Source organism: Musa acuminata, chromosome BXJ2-5 (genome assembly GCF_036884655.1).
Source record: "Musa acuminata AAA Group cultivar baxijiao chromosome BXJ2-5, Cavendish_Baxijiao_AAA, whole genome shotgun sequence".
Classification (NCBI taxonomy): domain Eukaryota; kingdom Viridiplantae; phylum Streptophyta; class Magnoliopsida; order Zingiberales; family Musaceae; genus Musa; species Musa acuminata.
Genome location: NC_088342.1, coordinates 10,322,641 through 10,346,135, shown reverse-complemented (window position 1 = coordinate 10,346,135; position 23,495 = coordinate 10,322,641). Strand labels below are relative to the sequence as shown.

At 39.0% G+C, this 23,495-nt stretch overlaps 3 protein-coding genes across 8 annotated transcripts; 1 reads left to right on the top strand and 2 right to left on the bottom strand.

Moving 5' to 3' along the window:
* Positions 1-2,170: 2,170 nt before the first annotated feature.
* Positions 2,171-8,650, bottom strand: LOC135612460 (uncharacterized). 4 transcript variants are annotated; one of them, XM_065108789.1, is made up of 4 exons: positions 8,166-8,650; positions 5,736-7,357; positions 5,057-5,201; positions 2,171-3,075 (listed from the first exon to the last, which is right to left on the bottom strand). In XM_065108789.1, the coding sequence occupies exons 2-4, from the start codon at positions 7,353-7,355 to the stop codon at positions 2,480-2,482; spliced, it is 2,361 nt and encodes a 786-aa protein (XP_064964861.1). In that variant the 5' UTR covers positions 7,356-7,357; positions 8,166-8,650; the 3' UTR covers positions 2,171-2,479. The 4 variants fall into 4 exon arrangements, with proteins under 4 accessions (XP_064964861.1, XP_064964863.1, XP_064964862.1 ...); XM_065108791.1 differs by having other exon boundaries at positions 5,736-7,315; XM_065108790.1 differs by having other exon boundaries at positions 8,260-8,650.
* A 5,506-nt stretch (positions 8,651-14,156) lies between these two features.
* Positions 14,157-18,869, top strand: LOC103984961 (probable E3 ubiquitin-protein ligase LOG2). The gene is made up of 3 exons (XM_065108785.1): positions 14,157-14,947; positions 16,825-17,329; positions 18,510-18,869. The coding sequence occupies exons 1-3, from the start codon at positions 14,379-14,381 to the stop codon at positions 18,651-18,653; spliced, it is 1,218 nt and encodes a 405-aa protein (XP_064964857.1). The 5' UTR covers positions 14,157-14,378; the 3' UTR covers positions 18,654-18,869.
* A 364-nt stretch (positions 18,870-19,233) lies between these two features.
* LOC135612459 (large ribosomal subunit protein uL23-like) lies at positions 19,234-22,272 on the bottom strand. 3 transcript variants are annotated; one of them, XM_065108787.1, is made up of 4 exons: positions 22,150-22,272; positions 21,296-21,345; positions 19,572-19,932; positions 19,234-19,487 (listed from the first exon to the last, which is right to left on the bottom strand). In XM_065108787.1, exons 2-4 carry the CDS (start codon positions 21,312-21,314, stop codon positions 19,403-19,405), a joined length of 465 nt encoding a protein of 154 aa, XP_064964859.1. In that variant the 5' UTR covers positions 21,315-21,345; positions 22,150-22,272; the 3' UTR covers positions 19,234-19,402. The 3 variants fall into 3 exon arrangements, with proteins under 3 accessions (XP_064964859.1, XP_064964858.1, XP_064964860.1); XM_065108786.1 differs by having other exon boundaries at positions 19,572-19,935; positions 22,150-22,224; XM_065108788.1 differs by having other exon boundaries at positions 22,119-22,196.
* Between the last annotated feature and the right edge of the window lie 1,223 nt (positions 22,273-23,495).

Below are 23,495 nucleotides of genomic sequence, written 5' to 3'. Positions count from 1 at the left end.
GAGAGCGACAACGAGAGGTGAGAAAAAGGGAGAGAAGGAAGAGGATAAGTAAATGTCGACACTCTACATTTACGTTGACGTTGGTCAACAACTGTGTCAACGCCAGGCCACTCGACATTTTGCATCGACACTAACATAGATGCAAAATAACGTCGCTTTGCATTTGTATCAGCACCCATGCATACGTAAAGCGTCGACATCTGGATCGTTCTCTCCCTTTGCCTCACCTCTCATCGTTGCTCTCTCTCATCCACAATGCAAAGCGACGAAAGAGTCACTCGACATCTACATAGGTGCCGACGTAGATGTAGAGTAACGAAAGGATCACTTAGCATTTGCATCGACATTGACACATATGCAGAGCAACGTCACTTTGCGTTTGTATCAGTACCGATGCAGATGCAAAGCATTGACATTTGCATCGTTCTCTTCCTTTGTCTCACCTCTCACCGTCGCTCTCTCTTTCTCATCCACAACAATCACCTACGACCCTATGATAGGATCAAGAGCACTAAGAGGGGGGGGGGGAGGGGAGAATTAGTGCAGCGGAAAACTTTTGACGATTTGAAACGACGTTCGTACGTTGAAATCCGATTCCAATGTAAAAATTATTTCATGCAGATAATAACTTTGAAAGCTTACGGAAATGTATTTGAAGTAAAGTAAGGAAGACAGTTTGTAGTTAAGATAAATAGCATAAAGGAAATGCAAACCAGATTTTAGAGTGGTTCGGTCAAACGTGACCTATATCCACTTTCGGCTTCCTCCTCCGATGAGGTCACCGGCGTCTACTAGAGGCCTTCTTTTAATATGTGAAGGTCAATCACCCTTTTACAGTTTCACTCCTTTTGATGGGCTTAGGAGACAACCCTTACAGAATTTTCACTCCTCTCTTGAATGATCAAAACTTGGAAGAAAAGAGGGAGGAGAACTTTTAGCCTTTATAACACTTTTGAGCTCTAAAATCACAGAGTAAGATCAAGCTTTCGATTGCCCTTTCATGCAAGAAAGGGTGGGGTTTATATAGGCCCCAACTGGTTTGAATTTGGAGCTGAAAAGTGTCATCTCCCGATTTTTCGGGGTCCTGATGGTACTACTGATATAACTGGGCGGTACTACCGCCTATCATCTGTCACTGAGTGGTACTATCGCTCAGTCTGGGCGGTACTATCGCCTGACATAGCTCGGAGACCGAGCTCAGGCGGTACCACCGCCTAACAGGGGTGGTACTACCGCCCGGAATTCTTGGGAGACCAAGTCTTTTGGGCGGTGCCACCATCGGCCCTGACGGTGCCATTGCCTGGCAAGAATTCTAGGTACGAATGGGTTGATCTATTCAGCCCAATTTGGGTCTGTCAAGGGCCCAATTGCCCCCGGATTAAGTTAATGAGATCACCTCCCATTCCTAACTTAATCTACATGCTAACTACGATATTTAAGACATTAATACTACAACTTGCTCCGGTGCGTCAATCGCTTCTTCCGGCGAGCTTCCAACGAACTTCCGGCGAACCCTCGACGATTCCGGCGGACTTTCGGCAAACTCTTGGACTTGCGACGATCCACTTGGCAAGTCCCGACGAGCTTCTTTGGCAAGCTCCTGGACTTCTCGGATTTGTTCCCGCAAAACCTTCGGCGACCGTCCGGACTTCCGTCGAACTCTCGAACCCCCAACGTGATCATGATCTTGACTCCGACGCAACTCTTGCTACATGTTTTACTGTCATCGTAGTTAATCTTACACACTTATCTTAACATATGGATTAGATAACAAATAACAATTGACTTCATTATCAAAATCCGAGATTCAACACCCTCAACGACATCATCATCCGCCACCACAAAAAAACATAATTAGAATGTTAAAATTATATTTTTGCTTATTATTTACGTACTTTCATTAATAAAATCAATAACATTAAGATAAATAAAATTAAATATTTCACTATAGCTATAAGAATTTCAATATATTTTTTTAAAATAAATTTAACTAGATAAAGTAATCTATAATTAGTCACGGGCCAGACAACATAATTTCCGGTCTGCACTCCACTACATTATAAGAAGAGCAACATTCTTGGAAAGAGATGTGAACGTTTGCTGCAAGTGACACAACACAAACTTGTCTACTAACCTCAGTTTCAGCTAGGCATTCAATGAGCTCGAATCATGATGGATAGTTCAGGCTATCTTCATCAAGCAACAACCTGGACAATTCCAGTGAAGCACAATTCCAGACACCTAGTTTTAGTGCACTTACAACTTTAATGTAAGGACGATGTTACCTATTTCATATGTAACAGTGAAAATACCTACCTCTCCAGTCCACTAGATTAGCTCAACTATGTTAACATTGGTAAGTTTTTTTTTTCTTTACAACATGCCCTTCTCAGCTCACAAATCTCTCAAATGTGTACATGAGAATATGTAGCATTAGAAGTTTTAGAAACTCTAACTCGATGTGGAACTTCAGTCACTCCTAAATGATGGTCATATCACCGGCAGCTCCTATTGGGTCCAACAAACCTATCCGCCCCGCAAAAAGTGACTGGTTCTTCTGCTCATCAGCACCTGCAATTGGATGGTCGGCTTCAACCTCCAACTCCATTGCCTCAGCAGCAGATTCATCGTCCTTCGACTCCTCAAAACTCCCTTCCAGCCCTTGTGACATGACATTCATCGGATTCTGCTTTGTCTTAGCCTCCTCGTTACAGGGTTCAGGACTTGTCAACTCAGAATCCAACAGTCTAAAGCCACAAGCAAGTTTTGATTTGGCCACAGAGGATCTTATCCTTGCTTCAATGGCCTTGATCAGTGAAGTTGCTGCCTTGGGGGAGATTACACGGGCACCGCAGGCAACAGCAGTTGCATGCACCTCAGGGTTGGGACCTGCATATGACTTAGGATGTAATGGATTTCCTCGTGATGGAAGCAGAGCCACTGTGCTACTCTTGCTTGCTAGCTGAGGACTTGCATCCTGTGATTGCCTGCTAAATTCCACAGGCCCAGCAGAAACAGACAATGCTTCAATTGGAGTAGCTAAAAGAGCATAAGAGGTGCCTGGCCCTGGGGTTCCTGTCTCAGCAACCGTTTAAAGTTCAAATAATCTATCACATTTTAAGAAACAAAACTTCCACTGAAACTTGTTGCTCTAATTTAAACTTTGATCAGATAAACATAAAAAAACAGAATCTTACAATCAGAAAATAGAGATACACATTTGAGAAAGCTGCTAATGGCATCTTGTACAACTTGTAAACTGATTAGCTTTTACTCACTCTTGCTACCATTCTAGCCTGATTAACTTGGAATCATGGATTGACACCAAAACCATCATAACAATATGAAAGGGCTCCACATTCTCTTAGTTTTATAGTCCTAGGATTCTTGCTTGGATTATATTTTAGAGGGCAAAGACACAAGACTGCTACAAATAAAATGCCACCTGCTATCAAGTCAGTTCTCATGTGGTAGACGAAACAGATACTTTTTTTTTGTTTTATTCTAAAATAATTTTAGTTAAGTTGGGAGATTTTACAAAATTCAAAAACCATGAAAATGAAAGTTCCACCTCTGCGCCACAAATAACATGTTTCCATTATTGTGAATGCTCTTTTTATTACCTGCTTTATCCTTTCATGATATTTTACATTAGTCCCTGATGATCATACCTTGAGTTAGACCTGATGACCATACCTTGAGCTAGAATCACTATTATTCTCCCGGTTCTAATTCTAGCGAAAATTGCTAGCTATTGTCAAATAAAATATTACATGCATGAATTGACTCAGAATTTTGTATGTGTCATTCAGGGAAATCAATCTTATTTTTTATAAGGCTAATTTCTGTATCTTCATGTTCCTGGTTAAGATGTTCAGTAGAAACACAACATTCACAAAAGATACAAAAAGCAAAGAAAATATTGACCCTTTTTTTATTAAGAAGTTATCCAGAAACAAATCATCTCACTTCACAACTCTTTCCAATACACAACCAGAGGCTGATGCAGTGCCGAGTGTGTGCCAACATATACGGTTGATATTGTATCCAGGTCAGTTCCATTGCTGTAACATGCTGACTGACATATCCTATATCACATCATTGGTATGGGAATTAACAAAAAAATCCTTCAAAGAGATTATTTTCACAGCAGATGTTGAATTAAGAATTTAAAAGTCCAATCAACTTGAAGTTACAGTTACATTTTCCAAAGAAATGATGCCGAGCAAGTATGACTATATAAAGAATGAAATAAGGTTATAAGACTGAAACTTGAGTAGGAAGTATTTATTAAGTCTCTCAACACTTCTTGTATTTGTGATAAAAGTCAAATGTCAAGGCCGCTTTTAAGAATGGGCAAAGAACCAAGAACTACAATGTTGCTGGTTTTAATGTTCCTATGATGGGCATAAACCTCAAAATCTATGTGTGTGTGTGTGTGTGTATATGTGTATATGTATATATATACACATATGCATTTACATATGCATATGGATATAGATATACGTATATATATGTATGCATGCATGTCTATGTATACGTATGTCTACATGTATATATATACAGCATACTTGATACATGTATATATATACACAGCATCCTTGATACATGTTTTGTCATTGCAACTAGACAGAAACAGGAAATTATAGACAAAACAACATGAAGCCATCTTATTTACTGCAAATCAAATAGTTACAATGTAGAGTATACACTCCAGGTTATTGCAAAAAGAGGATGATAATTTATGAAAGACAAGTGGTTATCATGTTCAAATAGAGGTAAATACTTGTGTGCAAAATCAAGATATACTGGTAGATACAGAACAACAAAGAATGTATACAGTAGTTATGGAATAAAAAGCTATTACTTATATGGTGCTGTAAAATTTGAAAACTATGGAGAATTATTTACATTCAGCTTAATTCAGTAAATCTATATCTCATTTTGATATTTTTAAGTAATTTCCTCATAACAATAAAGGAAGATACATATCACATTGGTAATCTATCTTCAGGATTACATATACACAGAAAGCTAGAAAAGATGATATAGCTACCTGCATAAGTTTCTGCAATGCTTCCAACCACAGGCATATAAACTGTCACCGGAAGTGCAGGATAGCCAAGCTTTACTTCAGAGGAACCCATGCTGATTTTCTTACCACTAGACTGAGTTGTACTAGATAAGCCAGCTCCATTTTTCTGCAAATTTAATAGGTTAAATTGTCATGAGATGTAAGCAGCAGGAATAGGAACAAAACTGGAAATAAAGACATAGAGGGAAAGAAGCTACGCTGACATTGTAATAGCATTATGATTTTACAATAATACACAAGTCCTCACAAGAAAAAAGATGAAAGTTAGATGGAGGGACAAGTTATTATATACCATGAAAACATGGTAGGTTGCCATTGTTAAAACTACTTTGATGGAAAATTATTCAATTATATTATCAAGATTCTCCACAAGATAAGCTTAAAGAATGAGATTAAAAAACAATAGTGAAGCTACTCCAGATTCTATGCCATTAAAGTGAAATTTTCTCTTGTTACAGGCTATAATCTCAAGCATTTATTAGTTGATTTTATGATTGACAAAATTTACAACAGTTGCTTCAATTTTTACAAATCAGCAAGTTTTCGACTTAATAGTTATAGTAAATAATGCATATTCAGAGAAAAAGGCATCTATAAAACAAAAGTGCATCATAGAAATGCCATGGTCAATGAAGAAAACCTGAGACTTCTGGTGAGATTTAGCTATCTCAGGGGCTGTATCTAGTTTATGTAGCTCCACTTTCTCTTCTTCTGGCAAATCAGAGCCTTCTGAATCACTTCCAAACAACCTTTCTGGAAACAGTATGGTGGTATTATTTGACTGTTTGCATACAGTATTAGGGTTGGTTATGTTCACTGTTTGGATGGGCTGGGTTCCATGTAAACAGTCTGCAGTAACATTAAAAACGAATGGAGCCTCAGTAGAACAAGTAGATGAATTTGAATCAGTCAGGAAACCAGAGGGTAAAAGCACAAAATTAACAGGCTGTTTCTGAGGCTTGAGTTCCCGTGCCTTATCCTGAGATTGCAAATTATGAAATGATTTGACTTGGACCAAAGAACCAATGCTACTTTCTGTGGAAACAAGAAATGCTTGTCTGGTTCTACCACTAGCAACACCTGTTTGTGCCGTTATTCCGGCATTCCTTTTCGCAGCAGCGACCTTCTCTGCAGCCTCCTTTAGAGAAGCCATTGCCACATTGTAAGTGTGTTCGGTGGTTGCACCTTCTTGTGCATATTTAATTGCTTCATAGCATAACTGATTGTACAGAACAGTTAGGGATTCTTGAGAGTTGCCTTTTGTACCAGTAGAAAACCGATCAATTTCCGTCTCGTTAGACACTCTACCAGCCCCTTGTGAATTGCTGAATTTTCCAGCATGACAGGGATCCTTCTTTGAAGGTGGCAAAACATGGTTATGTTCTTTCTCAAATTTTGTTACCACCCACTTTCCAGACATCTTCTTTACTATGATCATAGCCTTACAACCTATCCTCGTTATCATTCTGGGGCGCTTAACTTTTCCCTCCTCTGTTATCTCCTTCTTTGCACGATCTTCACGGAAACCCTCCTTTGAGCACACTATCTGTCGAGAAATGATTGAATTATCACGTCTTGAACGGCAGTACCTACTAATACGTGCACGAAAACCCATGCTCCTAGCGTAAGAAATGTAGAATAACTTTGCAGCCTCTTCAGACTCAAATTCCATTCCCTCAAATGGTTCTTGGACAGAATCTCCTTCAGTGATGCACACTTTCTCTACCAACTCATCATCCTTGTGCACTGTCCTATTTTCTACCTTCCTTGGAGGCACTGGACCATGGTTATGGTCCTTGATGAACTTAGTAACAATCCATTTCCCTATGTCTATTTTTTTTATCATGATCATTGCTTTGCAACCAACTCTCGTGGCCACTCTTTGTCGGTTTCTTTGCTCACCATAAAGACTTTCATTAGCACGAATTTCACGGAAACCCTCCCTGGAACAAACAATTCTACGGGAAATAATAGAGTTATCACGCCTTGAACGAGTGTACCTGCTGATGCGGACACGAAAACCCACATGCCTAGCATATAGACCGTAAAATGTTTTTGCTGCTTCTTCAGATCCAAACTCCATTCCCACGTATGGTTCCAGGATCATATCACCTTGAGATGAAACTATCCTCCCTTCATCTAGCGTTAAAATCATTTTGGTGTCTTCATCTAGAGAGGTAATGATATCCATGTGGTCCAACGAAACTTCTGCTTTCACATCTTCAAATTCAATATGGTGATTGATTAGCTCATCGTCCATTCCTAAAGGACATTTCCAAAAAATATTATGTTGAACTAAATGAAACAGCAAGCTTAAGAACGCAGAAAATTAGACACCTTCATCAGGAAAAGACAATAATTAGTGCAAGGGCCTACACCTAGTGAGCCCTAATGCAACTACACTTATACCTTTGTCTATATGGAGAATGTGATTTCAGTCACTGAACTTGATCTAATAAAAGCATTACTGTACCATACCAAATTCTTGAAAACAGAAGATATTATAGTCAACTACGGAAGCACCTGAGTAGAGCAACCAAATCTTCTCCGTAAAGAAAAAGAAAGAGGAAAGAATTGCAGACTCCCTCCTGATCATCATTTAGTAACGGAATGACATATTAGGGTTTGCATGTCTCATGCAGTGTCAGTGTACCATACATGATATCACTGATTATTATACGACATTATACATCAGCAGGTGGCTCACTCAGCACGAGAAATGCAGCAGGGCAGTAACGCAACAGGGGAAACCCCTTTCTAGTGCACGACAACAACTACCTACAGTAACTATTCAAACCCCCCAAAAAGATGAACATTCCGGACCAACCCGACGGGTCCTCAAAATTTGGAAGGATTCACGGGCAAAACACATTGATCACATCTACACAAAAAACAGAGCAAACTTCCAAGCAGGAACGAAGCATATCAGGGGGGACACACGAAAAAAGGCCGACTTTTGCCAAGTTGACAATCTTTGATCGCGCTTTAGACAGAAAAACACGCTCGTAGGTGAAGATTCGCCGGCCTCGAAAGAAGAAAAGAAGAAAAAAGGGAAATCAGGACGGATTACCTGTGGAAGTCTACTTCAGCTACTGCACCGAAGGAGCTAAGGAAGCCAATCCATGAAGCGAGGCAAGAGGCAGGGGCGGGGATCAGAACCTCACCTCAATATCCATTTTGCTCCGGGAGAAGGGAGGGAATTCTTGGAGAGAGAGGCCGCATTAGAGCAGCGGGAGAGAGGTGGAAGGAGCCACTTCAGGGGCCATTAGGGCTTCGTTCGGGTGGAGGAGAGAGGTCTCTTCGAGACGAAGGAGAGAGGAGGAAGAGGGAGAGCGGAGCATGAAATGGACGGTGGGGGAGTGGGCGCGACGGCGATCTCGATAAAGTGGTCACGGATGGATGATGGCGTGGGGCCCGCGCATCATGAGGACGCTGCGGGCACGCCCAACGGGGAGGGAGGGTGGCAGCGGGGGAACGGAGGGGCGTGCGGCGCTTTCGCATCCTCACGGTCTCCACGATGCTTGGTCGCTGGTGGTGGTGGTGGGTGATGGGAATGGTGGTGGGCTGCCGTGCACCAACATAACGCAGGTGGGAGGGGCCACTTGGGCCGGCCGGTCAGAGACTTGCAGGGTTGGGATTAGTAAAAAATATTTATCATTATAAATTTCTTGTTGAATCTTGAATTTAGATTATAAAATTAATTAATAATTTTAAGATATTTTTATTGATATAAGTGATATAAAAAATATTTTGATTAAAGATTCGAACCCCATAAGATCAAATGCCGAAAAATCAATCATTGTGTTAAAAAACTATCGAGTCGGGAATTGAACATTGAATTGAAAGATTGATCAATGTGTTGGAAGACTCGACGAAACATCGAAGGTTTCGTCACAATGTATTAGAAGAGTGATTATTGTGTCAAAGTTTTAGTCAAAATGATTATAGGGCAAAGGAGATTGTTATCAGCTTGGAATATAACTCATTAGGATGATTATTATTCGGTTTAAAGTTGGGTCTGACTTGGGCCTATATTTGGGCAAACATTTTGGGCATGTTCAAACACTTGCCTTGTATTACCCTAAGATTAGAGTACTATCAACTTGATAATATTACCGCTTGTCAGATATTGCAATGATAGTATCATATAAGGTGGTGGCGATAATTTTACCTAGTTAAATGAATTCGACTCATGTCAAAATTTATGATGGTAATATTATTAATATCTTGAAATCATAAATTATGACTCCACTTTTGTGTTATTTAGAGACATAGTTTTATAACAGTTTATTTTAATCTTTACGAGTCTTCTCCTCTTTTATTATAAATAATAGGGGTTTGGGTATAAAAATCTTCCCAAAATAAAAGTTTATAAAAAGATTATTAACCTTAAATTGTTGAAAGGATGATCGTTAGTTGTTAGGGGAAAAAGTCACTAACCTTTTAATCATCTCGACTTTGCCCAGACTCGTATACATAGAAATGCTCGAGGTATTTGTGATGAAGGAATGTTGTGCTTCAAAAAGATTCTGCGATAACTCGAAGGTGAATCCGTCTAAGATGACTCTAAGGTGTATTTGAGATTGATATGAGATGGATCCAAGGTAACTCCGAGATGGATCTGAGATAGCTTCTGAGGTGATTTCGAGGTGGATTTGAGATAGCTTCGGTTGAAACATTGTACTCCTCGAAGTGTCACCTACACGAAGACCAAGGTGGGGGGGTTTACTCGCCCGATCCCTCTAACGCTCAAGTTAGCAAAAAGACTTTCAAATATGTATTAGAGTAGTTTACCTCAAGGAGTTATCTTTTTCCTTATTTAGGATACACTTTTATACCCTTTTGTTATAAATGATAGTTTATGATTACCTTCTTTTGTTATAAATGAGGAAAAGAGGGTTTAGGATTATCTTTCTTGTTATTATGAAAGGAGAGAAGAGAGTTCACATTTCTCTTCTTTGTCGTGATAAAAGAGAAGGAAGTTTACGTTTCTTTATTTTGATTCTCTGGACAAGTAGGTGGATGAAGGGCAATGTGGATCTTATGTGGTGATCGCGTGGTATAGTACGTCCGTAGTCGATGAGTCGAGTGAATTATTATAAAGATAATAATTTACTGAGCCAAAAGAAGTTCTGACATGTATGACTCATGGCCAGCTCGATATTGGGCCCAAACATGTATGACTCATGACCAGTTCTGATAGGGTCACACATATATGGTAGGCATTGTGACAAGTATATGTTCGAATATAAGATATCCGTCAGAGCTCGTATCTTATTAGATATTCAATAAGCCCCTGAATTATTGAATCCTATGGATGAGATTCAATACGAGCTAATGAGAGATTATTGGATATAGATTCATTAATCTAAGAGGCTTGAGCAATTGGATGGAGATTCAATACCGAATAGGGTATGATCCGTTAGGGTTAAGTATACAAAGAATCTCTATAAATATGAGGGAACCGAAGACCCATAGGCCAGAGGCTTCCTAGCTCCCACCTCCTATTCTCCTCTCTATTTCTCTTCCTCAGATAGCAAGTGTAGAGTTTTGGGTAGTGACTAAAGGAGCATCGTCGTAGTCTTGCTGTGTGGATCACCGTTAGAGAGGAGGGCGCTTGACCTCCTTCATCATCTCCTACAGATCTACAGGGATTTAGGGATATACGATCTCCCTAGGTAACACAACTATTTCACACGTAGTTTTAAGTTTTGCAAGTTTTTGCGTACCAATTTTCGCACAACGATAAACACTTTTTTGAGAAATTTGGGGTTTTTGTTTTCTATTCTTCCGCTATGCATGTGATGTCACCCTTAGCTTTTAGAACGCATCAAAGTAAAGAATGTCGGCTAAGCTTTCTATGTCTATTATGACCCTTTTTAACTCAAGCATTGATCATTCTTACAAATACCATCAGGGTATCGTCATGGTTCAGATTGAGATATTTTGACTCCTTTGCCTTTGATATCTTCGAGTCATCTTCTGACCTTAGACACTTCCCAATGGTGGCTTGGGCATAAGCTTTATGATCTGAGATACTATCTTCTCTCAAAGTGAATCCCCCAATAATGACATCGATTTGCTTCTCGATTGAGCCTCGAGGTTGAGGTGAAGGTTCTTGAGATATTTGGATAAATTTTCCAAGGTACCCTCGATGAATAAGCTCTTTGATTTGCTTCTTCAAATCTTGACAATCTTACGTGTCATGTCCATAGTCGTAATGGAAGCGGTAATATTTAGATCTATTTTTCCTTTCTAGTGGGGTCTTATAAGAATCATTTTTCTATTATATGTAGGAAGACCTTGATTTTTAACATATTAAGGGGGGTTAACTCAGGACTCAATATGAGGTAACTCAAGTTAGTTAGGGCTTCTCTATTATGGTGACTTTGGAGTAGGGACCAATGGTGACCGTTCTAGTCATGACCTTTTACGTGTTTTCTCACGTCTACTAGAGACCGTCATATTAACTACGATGAATTGATTGACCCTCTGTAGCACCTCGTGTAGGGTTGCTTGTGGTTTTTCAACTAATGACCAAAAAAGGCAAGAGGACCTTAGTCTCCTCATAAAGACTTGAATTACAAGTGATAGATGGACTTTTTGTATATCTTGAATCTCATTAATGAATCGAGTGATGAAACTAGAGAGTGTCTCCTCCTCCCCTTATCTAAGTTTAAGTAATATAGTCGTTGAAGGCTTTAGATATATATTTCCCAAGAAGTAAAGTTTGAATTTCTTTGCTAACTGAGTGAAGGAGCTGATTGAGAATGGCTTTAAGTGAGTATACTATTTTTGCATCGAGGCCCTCAATGTTGTTGGAAATGCTTGACACAATAAAGTGCCCGAAATTTATTAGAAATATTCGGCACAATAAAGTTCTTGAAATACCTAAAGGGACATCCGAGTGCGAAAGGCTACTGTTCAACTAGGTTGATATTACCGTCAAAGATTTTCAGTGATAGGAGGTAGAAGTTGGATGAGATCAATTCCTCTTGAATGTATTATGTGAATAAAGATCGATCCAGAGTGAGATCAATTGAACCCTCTTTCAATTGTCGGAATTCCCATCGTATTTCGTCTAAACATTGATCTATTTGCCTTAATCGATCCATTAAGATGTTGTCCATTGAATTCACTGATCGAATCTCAAATTAAGTAGAGTGAAATGGTTATATAGTGGTGCACTGAATTTTGCTATCGGGGAGTGGGAGGCCTCCTCGACGAGCAGTTATATAGATCTCGAGTAATCTTGATGTATTGGTATTGCATCTAGTATTGAGACTTCGAAATGTGTCGGTGTTAGTGGTGATTGAGGTGTTGGTTGTAGCTAAGATGACGATGTCATATGTTGGGCTTTTTGAGGCAGGAGTAGGGCAATAACTTGTAATATGCTTGTAAGCATCTATATTTGATTGGTGAAGTATATGAACACCTTAACGGGAACAAGTAGGTGGTTCGAGTGTCCTGTTGGCATCTGCGTCATGGTGGACACATTTACTTGTGGGAGGAACAACGATTGTTCTCCATGAATAAAAGTGTTGGAGGTTAGAGACGAGGCCTCCTTGTTGGAGTGTTCATTAAGGGGATGGATAGACGAACGTTTATGTGACATCGAGCTTTCTTTCTAGTATCAAACTATGAGAGGAAAAAGTCACTGACCTCTTAATCAACCCAACTGAGCCCAGACTCGTGTGCGCAGGAATGCCCAAGGTGTTCATGACGAAGGAATGTCATGCTTTAAAAAGATTCTAAGATAGCTCCGAGGTAGATCCGAAATGAACCTAAGATGGATCTAAAGTGGATCCGAGGTGATTCTAAGGTGGATATGAGATATATCCGAGATGGATCTAAGGTGGATCCGAGGTAACTTCGAGGTGGATCTAAGATAGCTTTTAAGGTGATTCCAAGGAGGATCTGAGATAGCTTCCGAGGTGACTTATAAGGTTCAAATATCGCACTCCTTGAAGTATCACCTACACGAAACCCAAGGGGAGAGGAGGTTTCTCAGCTCGATCCCACCAATACTTAAGCTAGCAAAAGGGCTTTCAAATGTGTATTAAAATAGTTTACCTCAAGGATTTATCTTTCTCCTTATTTAGGATATACTTTTATACCTTTAAAAGAGGAGAAGATAGATTTTGATTATCTTCTTTTGTTATAAAAGAAGAAAAGAAGATTTATGAGATAATGAGATTATCTTCCTTTGCCAATTGTTGATAAATTTTTTATCATTAATGAAAATTGATAGTCTTAATAATAGAACAATCAAGATGAACAAACCAAACTATTGCAAATCCTGTGACTATATCCTCGCATCCGTATGTTACTTTTGTCTATTTTGATTTTGATGCTTAGTTTTTAAATTAAAATTTTAAATTAAATTAAATTTACATCATCACTAATTCACCATCGAGAACTATAAAAAAAAAATAATTTAGTCAAAATAATAAATACAAGGAAAAAAAAGATAACAGAATACGTGAATCAAAAGCAGTGTCATTTCTCAAAAATAATTTCCAATGGAGCTTATCAATAATTTATTAAATTTTATTGATTAAATTTTCGAAATTAAGTTATACACCTAAAATACTAATTTAATAAATTATTAAGATCCCATCTTAATTAACCCTCAATAAAAAATATTAATTAATATGATGTGCATATATTTTTTGTTTCTTGGAGTTATGCGTATGGTTTCGATTCCTAATCCCTGCGGCACTAAGTGCCACGTCACCGAACTACTCATTACGGGAATCTCACAGGTGGCCGTTCCAAGGCGACAAGTAGCGGTCTCTCTCTCTCTCTCTCTCTTTCCTTCCTTCCTTTACGGTGAGTGCCGCGTAGGTCCCCCGCGCTTTTGGCGTCACGTCGCGGGCGCACCGACGACGCTGGGGACCTATATGTAAATAACTAGCGGTTTTGGGTTGAAATATGAAACCTGAGACAGAGTGAAACGGCGGAGAAGCCTAAGATAAGGGGCTTTTTGCGAATTAGGATTAATTGCCGTGAACATTTTGCAAAAGTGCCCTTGTGTTGGTGGAGCTTCACGCTACCTTCCATTATGTTGTGCCGCCTCCCAAAAAGAGGAGGTTCCCTCTTCGTTATCGCCCCCCTTTGGTCGCTGTGTTCTCCGTGGGCTGAAAGAATTCTCCTAATTGGCGTCAGAATCGCTCGCACAACCCGATCTTTCTGTGATGCGAAGGTGTTTTGAGGTTATCTCTGCAAGGCCTCAAAGTTTCTCGAGGTGAGGAGCTGATTCCCTTCGCCGTTTCATCGGGGAATGGGGAACACGGGAAGCCGCGCCGGCGGGGGCGGCGCTGGCCTTGTCGGTGGTCGGCGGAGGAACTCTGGACGTCACCACCATCACCACCACCATCCGCCTCCCTTCGGCCCCGCCCCTTCTCCACCGGCTCCGCAGCCGCAGCAGCAGCCGCCGCCGCCGCCGGAGGTGACTGCCAACCGTTACGTGTTTGCCGCGGCGACCCCTTACCCGCCACAGTACCCTAACCCGAACCCCCCGCAGTACTTCCAGTACGGGTACTACCCGCCCCCGCCACCGGCGATGCCAGCGCCTCTCCCGGCGCCGTTCGACCACCACCACCGCGGAGGCGGAGGCGGAGGCGGGGCACACGGGGAGTACCCGACCCACCACCCGGGGTGGGTTGGCACCGGGAGGTACCCGCCGTGTGTTCCTCCGCCACCTCCACCTCATTATGTCGAGCACCAGAAGGCCGTCACCATCAGGAACGATGTTAATATTAAGAAGGAGACCCTCAGGGTCGAGCCCGATGAGCAGAATTTTGGTCGATTCCTCGTCGCTTTCACGTTCGACGCCACCGCCGCGGGAAGGTGATCGTATCTCTTCTTCCCTCTTCCTCTCTGCATTATATTATATATATATATATATATATATATATATATATATATATATATATATAAGAAATGTGTTTTCGTTCTTTTTTGATGTTGTGAGGTGATATTAAATTATTCCATTTTATGTTGTAAAAGTTGAGTAGCATCCGTTTTATCCGAGGCATTAAAGTAAAAGAACAAAGACATGTCTTCATGCTTTGGGCTTTGTAGGGAATTTCAATGGCTGGTTGATGATTATCTATCTTCAACAGTAAGATATCGTCAAGTTTAAGCTGGTCTTGGTCGAAAATTTAACTAGATGAGATTGTCTTTTTTTCTTTTTTTGTGATTATAAGTATAGTCTTCTAGATTTTCCATGAGCATTGACTTGTCAATATTTCTTACTAAAAGAAAATGAAAAGGAAAAGAAAAGCAAGACTTGTAGCTCATTCATGATTTTTAAGTACATAAATTGATGCAGATTAGGTTGCTTTTCCCTCTGCAATTATTCGTTGTTAGAGATTGAAATTAAAAGTTCATCTCATAGAGTTCTGTCTCATGACCTTGCTGCATCAGGATATGCATAGAAAACTTAATTGCTTGTTCCTATATGCACTGCTAGCCTACTTAATAGATGGATGAAGGAAAAAACAAAAGAAAAAAACAGATGGATGAAGGTGTAATATAAGCTAAAATCTTGGAAGTTGACACTTCAGAATAACCAATGTCAGTCCTCAATATTACTGGCCTGCTTGAGTACTGTGACCAATCTTTTATTATCTAAATAACAACTTCTTTAATGTAATTGGTGGGGTTCATGTGTCAACCATTCTGTGTGAGGCAATTTTGACATGTTCACAAGCTTTTGTATAAGTGTCGGAAATTATGTCGTTGGTACCACTTAAAAGGTTCACCAAAAGTCTGATCATAAACTTGCTAATAATTGGGTGTTGAATGAGGATCTAAGTTGCTGCTGTATATGGCATTCCTATTGGTTGAATGTTCACAGTGACATCGACACAAGTTAAGACGTGTCCATAAAATTAAAGAAAAGGAAAAAAAAGAAGAAAAGAATGCAACAGAATGACATAATATCTCAAGACTCCCATAAAAAATGAGAACACATAGGAAATCCTTAAATCCTAGTAAGTTATAAAATTATGCTTCGATAGGTAGGCATAGTTAGATTTAACAGTTCTGCAAGGAAATGAGCAATCAATTGAGATTCTTAAGGGACAATTAAAAATAGTTATACTTGAATTCTAGTATTAGTTATCTCCAACCAATGATGCCCCAACACTTGTTACAAGGCTAATTAATGTGTCCTCTCACAGGGGCTACCGAAGCAAAAACCTCACTCATGGAAGACAATATTAGGACTGAACCCATGCAACCACTTGAAAGAACCGGTTATATATGCTGTGTACTTGGTTCAGTTTGATTTTTGCTAATTCAAGAACAGACAATAAGAGATCTCATTTTGACTACAGTTAGTATGGATCTGCTTGGTTTGAATGGAAGTGCATAAAAAAGACTAGTAGAGTCATGACTTGTTCTATTTCTTTATGATTTTTTCATGGAATGTGAGGTGACACATCCAAATCCTTAAACATTAATTATAGTCTTTCACAAACTGTGCTAAAGGATAAAGAGTAAAATTTTAATGTTGAGTATCTGGTTCATATGAAAACATTGCATACTGCTTTCTGCAGGTTTTTACACAAATAGGAACTGGCTAATTCAGTTTGATATTGCAAAATTTGTGGGGTTAGTGAGGATTGTTGAAGCCACAGATACTGACCAAAGATTGTGTTGCATATACTGCATAACATTCTATATACTAAAGCATTTGCTTTTGTACATTCTGTAAACAGCATCACTGTGTTCTTCTTTGCAAAAGAAGGTACAGCCTGCAACCTGACTGCAACAAGAGAGGACTTGCTTAAACCAGTCACAATATGTTTTAAGGAAGGTTTGGGTCAGAAGTTTAGACAACCATCTGGAACAGGAATTGACTTCTCAGTATTTGATGGGGCTCAGTTGATAAAAGAGGGAGGAGAATTGGACTTGTATCCCCTTGCTATAAAAGCAGAAGCTTTTCCATCCAGCAATCAAGGGCCAGTTGATGAGAACTCAAATTTAGGAACCTCAAATTCACAGATTACACAGGCCCTCTTTGAGAAGAAAGAGAATGGTGAGTATCATGTTCGTGTGGTGAAGCAGATCTTGTGGGTCAATCAGACCAGATACGAGTTGCAGGAGATCTATGGCATAGGGAACTCGGTTGACAATGACACTGATGGGAATGACCCAGGGAAAGAATGTGTGATTTGTCTATCCGAACCACGGGATACCACGGTTCTCCCTTGCAGGCACATGGTAAGTCGAGTTATTCATTCTATAATAGTCCTTTTTATATGACATTGTTTATAGTGTAATTGTTCACCGTGTGATAGTTCCCAGAAAGCTAACTAGGAAAGATAATTTTTATTTTGTTCAGATGATCAGTTGCTAGGTAGTTGATCATGTTAATAAGGAACTCATTGGTATTTAGTGACTTTGATTATCGGTGAAACTTCAATTCACCCTTTATGCCTTTGTATCTGCTATATTATGGATTATTTGTAGTAAAATCATGAACTCGTGCATATGCTTTTTTCATGGCCAAAAATAAAATAAAATCTCTTCAAATCATATTGCTTACTTTTCTTATATAGTCTATACTTAAATTATCGATTTATAAAGCTAATGTCGCAAGTATATGTGGGTGGCTTCATAGATTTTTTTTTTTTTTACGTTGAAACTCTAATTAGGGTAATATCAATATCCAAACCACGAGCAGTCAAATTATTTTATTGTTTATAACTCGTGACACCTCTTGTGGTTGAAGCATATATGTCTCTTTTTAACAAGCGCATAGTATCCTAAACATTTTTTTCTAATTTTATTAGTTTGTTTAGATTATACCTAATTATTGTCATTCCATTGTTTCTAATAACCTCAAATATTCATCTTGATATTCTCATTTCAGCACTATGAACTTTTTATATTTTTCTTGTTATTCAATATTTTGACCCATTAAGTGTTACCACTCTGTATTTAAATCTGCTTTAATTCTATGAATAATGTGTAAATTCATTCCTTCTAAATAATAAATCCAAGCCATGAGGTCTTGTTAGAGTGAGTTTCTACTTGGTCTGCTATCTACTAGTTGTGAAATTGATACTTGGATTCCAATGCATGTTTGACGTTCTTATTTTCGACTCACAAAATTAACAATAAACAACAAACAAGTTATCAAAGATTCAGCCTTAAGGCCCTAACCACCGAGACCATACTGATGGTGGTCACCCATATAGCCTTGGGACATGTAAAAGTATGCATTCGCCGAGAGAAATGCCTCGAGGCTTCATGGTAAACCTTCCTACAATATCTGACTTTCAACATGAGCATTTTTTTAATTTCACATGTTGGTAAACAAGCTTCTGAAGTTTGTGGAAGGATATGTCAGTTTTTTGATACAAACCTCATAGGTTGCTCTTTTGGGGCTTTGTTGCAGTGCATGTGCAGTGAATGTGCAAAGGTTCTTAGATTCCAGACCCATCGGTGCCCGATATGCAGGCAGCCGGTGGAGCGACTATTGGAGATCAAGGTCAACGACAGATCCGAGCAGCAGCAGCAGCAGCAAGAGGCCCAGGGTTGACATAGAAGTTGATTCAGCAGGTGGTGATGCATGGTTTTGTGAGTATTATAAGGATTGGCAATAAAGGTTGAATTCATATGAGTAATGTTGTTGACTGAAAGAGCAAACCAAATGTATATTCCTGGCATCTGCTTGCTTTGGTGAGGAGTTCCTTACGAAAGACCAAGTATGTATCAGATTGAAGGACATATGTATTCTGGTCTGTTCTTTTTCTTAGTAGCTTGCATGCCTTGTTGCATTTATTTTTTGTTTAGAAATAGTTTCTGGTTGTGTCAAACTACTAAGACAGGAAACAACCCAACCCCTCTACTACATGAAACATTTGACTCTTGGGCAACAGGTTCACCTTTTTAAGACGCATGATCATGATATGAGTCATGATACTTTTGGCCCTCTTCATATCCGCATTAGGGAAATTTCCATGTATTGGGCTTGTCATTTTTATTTGCTTCCAGGGGGTGGTGGGTAACACTTTTATGCATGCTGGGTGAAAATTGAGAGAATTAATAAACATTAGGTTGAAACTTCATCGAAGGGATGAATCCAAATGCTAAAAGAAGATTAAGCATCAAGTGGTCGCTGAAGAAACAACAAAGCTTAAATAACAGCATAAATAGAAACAAAATCCCTTGTCAAGCTTAAAAATATTAAAAGTCACACCATGAGTCTCTCTAGATTTCCAATCCAAGACCTGGTGGTGCAAGTAACTGATAGATGTTGAATGCAGCCTCACGAAGCTTGTCTGAGTCTTAGATGATGCCGATTTTATTTGCAACATCGAGAGCATCGTAGTCGGGCGTCAATCTCACATATGCCTTCTTGGTCCCATCAGGCCTGTTCAGATTACTCTCATATCATTAACGGTTGGATCGGATGCTAAATGTTTGTCGCAAAGCAGGGAGAAGAGAATCCACTGACCTGATCAGAGTATTCACTTTCTTTGACTGGATGTCATACATCTTCTTCACAGCTGCTTTGATCTTCTTCTTGTCAGCTCGAATATCAACAATGAAGACTAGTGTGTTGTTGTCTTCGATCTTCTTCATTGCAGATTCAGTCGTCAGGGGATATTTGAGGATTTGATACTGATCAAGCTTGTTTCTTGGTGGGGCACTGATTCTAGGATACTTAGGGTTTCTCTCCTTTGTCAGTGTCCTTGGCCGGTGGAAGGTAACAGATGTCCTGATCTTCTTGGCCTTCTTCTTCAAGGTGGACCCTGACTTCACAGCCTTGGCAACCTTCAAAGCCTGTGTTTTGTCATCGGCCTTCTTGGAGGTGGCTGCTAGCAGTTTATAGTACATATTAATAAAAGCCTCCTAGTGAGAACAATTATCAGTTCTACAGACTTGACGTAACTAGATTATTGCAGCAACAATTGATACAGATAAAAGTCATGGTTCAGAACTCCATGGATAACTTCTACTCAGCCTTTGTCTAATGCGTGCCTTTCGAATTGTAATGTTCAGAACTCGATGGATAACTTCTACTCAATGATTGTAATGTTTCTAATTTCGCTCTTGATTCTAAAAAGGAAAAAAAAAGGTATTAGCACAAAAGAGTACTGAATTAATCTTTGCAGCATTCACCACAAAATGCCTTCTGGTAGATGCCAAGTGGAAATAGCTGCTCATCTATAGAAAAGGTTATTAGTTAGCTAGAACTTTCATCGAGCTACATAAGCTTCCAAATGTAACTCAGTAAAGAAAATTGTGGCTTTACTTTAAACTGGCCGTTTCTAATTTATAGATTCAAACAATGATTAATTGAAACAGAATCTTCCATTGATAATTTAGGTTTTTATTCACTGAACTGAAAAGAAAGTGTACAGCCTACAGCAGTCCATTTAGAATCGAACTACCTTGTTTATTGAATGAACATGAGATTTAACAACTATAACTTCACTTAGCATAACCAACGATATTTACACTACTGGCTCAGTGGTTTTAGTATCTCAAACTTTCACAAAGATAATTCATCCACTTGGAACATATCAAAATGACACCAGGCTGTAAATATTGTGCAAGCATACTACGGAAATCATCTCTTCCATGTTTTACTAGATACATAGAATGGTATGAACTACCTCTGCTATCACTCATGATATCCGGCATTTAGCTTTGGGAAGAATCCAACTATAAAACAGTTAAATAAAATTAAGCAATTAACGACAAGGTTCAAAAACCTAACTAAAAATTAAACCCACACACGCACGAGGTGTCAGTTCTAATACAGATCAACCCTACAATATGTATTTGCAAATTCAAATATTTACCCACAGTTTTATAACCAAACAACTAGGATATACACAGTTCAATGCTGTCTACTTCAGAGTAAATAGTTGTATCCTAGTTTTCCAAGTAATAATGGAAATACAAAAAAGTGTTTTAGGTCCCATCTAACTCATCACCTACTAGGAAGAGGTGCTTTGTATATATCACGTTAGCCAAACAGGCACAAACACAAAACTACGATACTTGTCACAAAAAAAAATATAACAATAAAAAATGTCTATAAAATTGCTTTGCCAGTTCCATATAGAATTGCTGTATTGAATAAACATATTCACATATCAAACTGCTATGATGAATAAATAAAGTTGCCAAAAAATTGAGCCAAAACTAAAATTAATCTAAACAAAGTACCTTTTGCCGGTGGAGCCATCTAGCGCAGAATAGTTTCCCTAGTGGATAAACTGCAACCAAATGAAATGTATGAAAATCAGCATGATTCATATGATGATTTATATGATCTAAGGAAATAGATCTTGCGAACCAAATCCATCACTTGATGATGGCATATGTTTCCAATGCATTACAAGAAATAAACATATCAACAAGCAACATGTTTTTGAGAAACAGGATTCAAAAACAAGGAAAGGCAGTTGAGGCTACCCAACCAGTATGGCAAACAATGTTAATTAGTACCGTGCTCATCGAACCAACCACTCGTCGGATTCACCATTTCATGGATGGATGTAGCCATGAATGCCTCAACCAAGCAAATATCATAATACAGGTATAGCAAGATGATACCAACATTCTTAAAGAAAAGGACCATGAGCTACCGCTAAACTAATAAGTGGGTGAAACATTATCACCCATAAACAAAGCATATATCAAAAGCCACAATTAATAGCCAGTCTGAGACCCTATTCGACGACGCAAAGAATCAACCTACAGATTACTAGCCCCGCTTTGCTTCCCCGATCAAACATCATCCTACGTCCGTATCATCTGCACCAAATCTACTTCGTCGCTTAAATAATGCATCTTTTAGAAGATAAGTACAAATCAGCAGCTACTGATCCCAACAGCTTCCGTAGGTTACCATTTAACTGCAGCCAGAAGAAATTGCGACCGTGCCTCTGATGTACAATCCCCATCCACGAGAATCGAAAGAGGCGAAGAAACAAAGAAAAAAAAAACCAAGCATTGCCGGAGAACGAACGAGTTCTATGGTTCTTACGACATGAAGATAGGAACGCAGGAGGACAAACCTTGCTCCCCAGCAAGCGCACTTCGCCACAGCCTCCGAGTCGGAAACCCTACCGAACGAAGTGAAGCAATTTATAGAAATCGTGAGTGAATCCTGTTCGTCCAATTGAGGTTGAACAGAATCTTAAAGTTGGCCGTAGTGCGCCACGGCCTCCGAACCGGAAACCCTAGCGCCAGAAATGCAAGCAATTCATAGAAACCGTGAGCGGATCCTGTCCGTCCAACTGAGATCAAACCGGATCTTAAAGTTTGCCGTGCTGGGTTATGTGCCCAATTGGAGTTCTTGCACGACGGTAGAAATCTTGCCAAAAGATGCATTTGATACGTATATGAATAATTTATGTGCTCGAATAATATATGAGTATATACTTCTACTCGAATTAAGATGAATAATTAATACTGTAGTTCATATTTTACTTCTTTATTTTGTTGGTATAAATAAACATGTGCACATAACGTTTATAAAAAAAATTCATACCCTTATCTACTAAGATTATCAATGTTTACAACATTATTATCCTTTATTGGTGTGTTAGTGTAGAGCCATTCATTTTGGTCTTTTAATATTGATTTAAAATTAAGATGTTTAATGCTATAATACCTTCTCGACCTACAAGTTTAATTATACATTATTTTATTCCAAACATATTTTAAGATTGTCATCCTTTTGCTTAAGGAATCCATTTTGATATAGTAATTAATTAATCTAAGGTAAAAAGTCACTATTCCTTTAATATTTAATATTTCGATCCCTAGACTTAATGTCATAGGTTTTATTGACGAATGCATGAAAACGATAGATAAAAAAATAATTTTAATATTTAAATTATGTTTTTGATGGTAGTGAACAACAACACCACTAGGAGCCATGAGTGGATGAATAGAAAAAGTAATGATGAGAAATAAGATATAGGACGAAAAGAAGATGACGACATAAATGTTCTGCATTTGCGTCAGCGTCGACACAATTACAAGCGACGTCAATATAGATGCAAAGCAACAAAAAGATACAATCTACCACGAGCTAAACACATCCTTCATTTATTGAACCTATGAGACGTTTATCTATGATGCTAACTTCCTCGTGGCTCATTCACATCCACCAGGTCACCTGTGTCGCTTGTCACTCCCTTGACAATAGTTATCGCATCTCTAACACAAGTCCGCAACAGGCCCCTTTGCACTTCCTACAATCTCAATCCTATTATTACCCTTTCACACTTGTAACCTCCTCATACTGTAACTCTTACCTCTCCACCTCCGAGTCCATGATAGAACATTGGACAAAGAAGCTTGTAGATCCTCCGATGAACAACCACAAATAAAGAACGTCGATATTTGTATCATC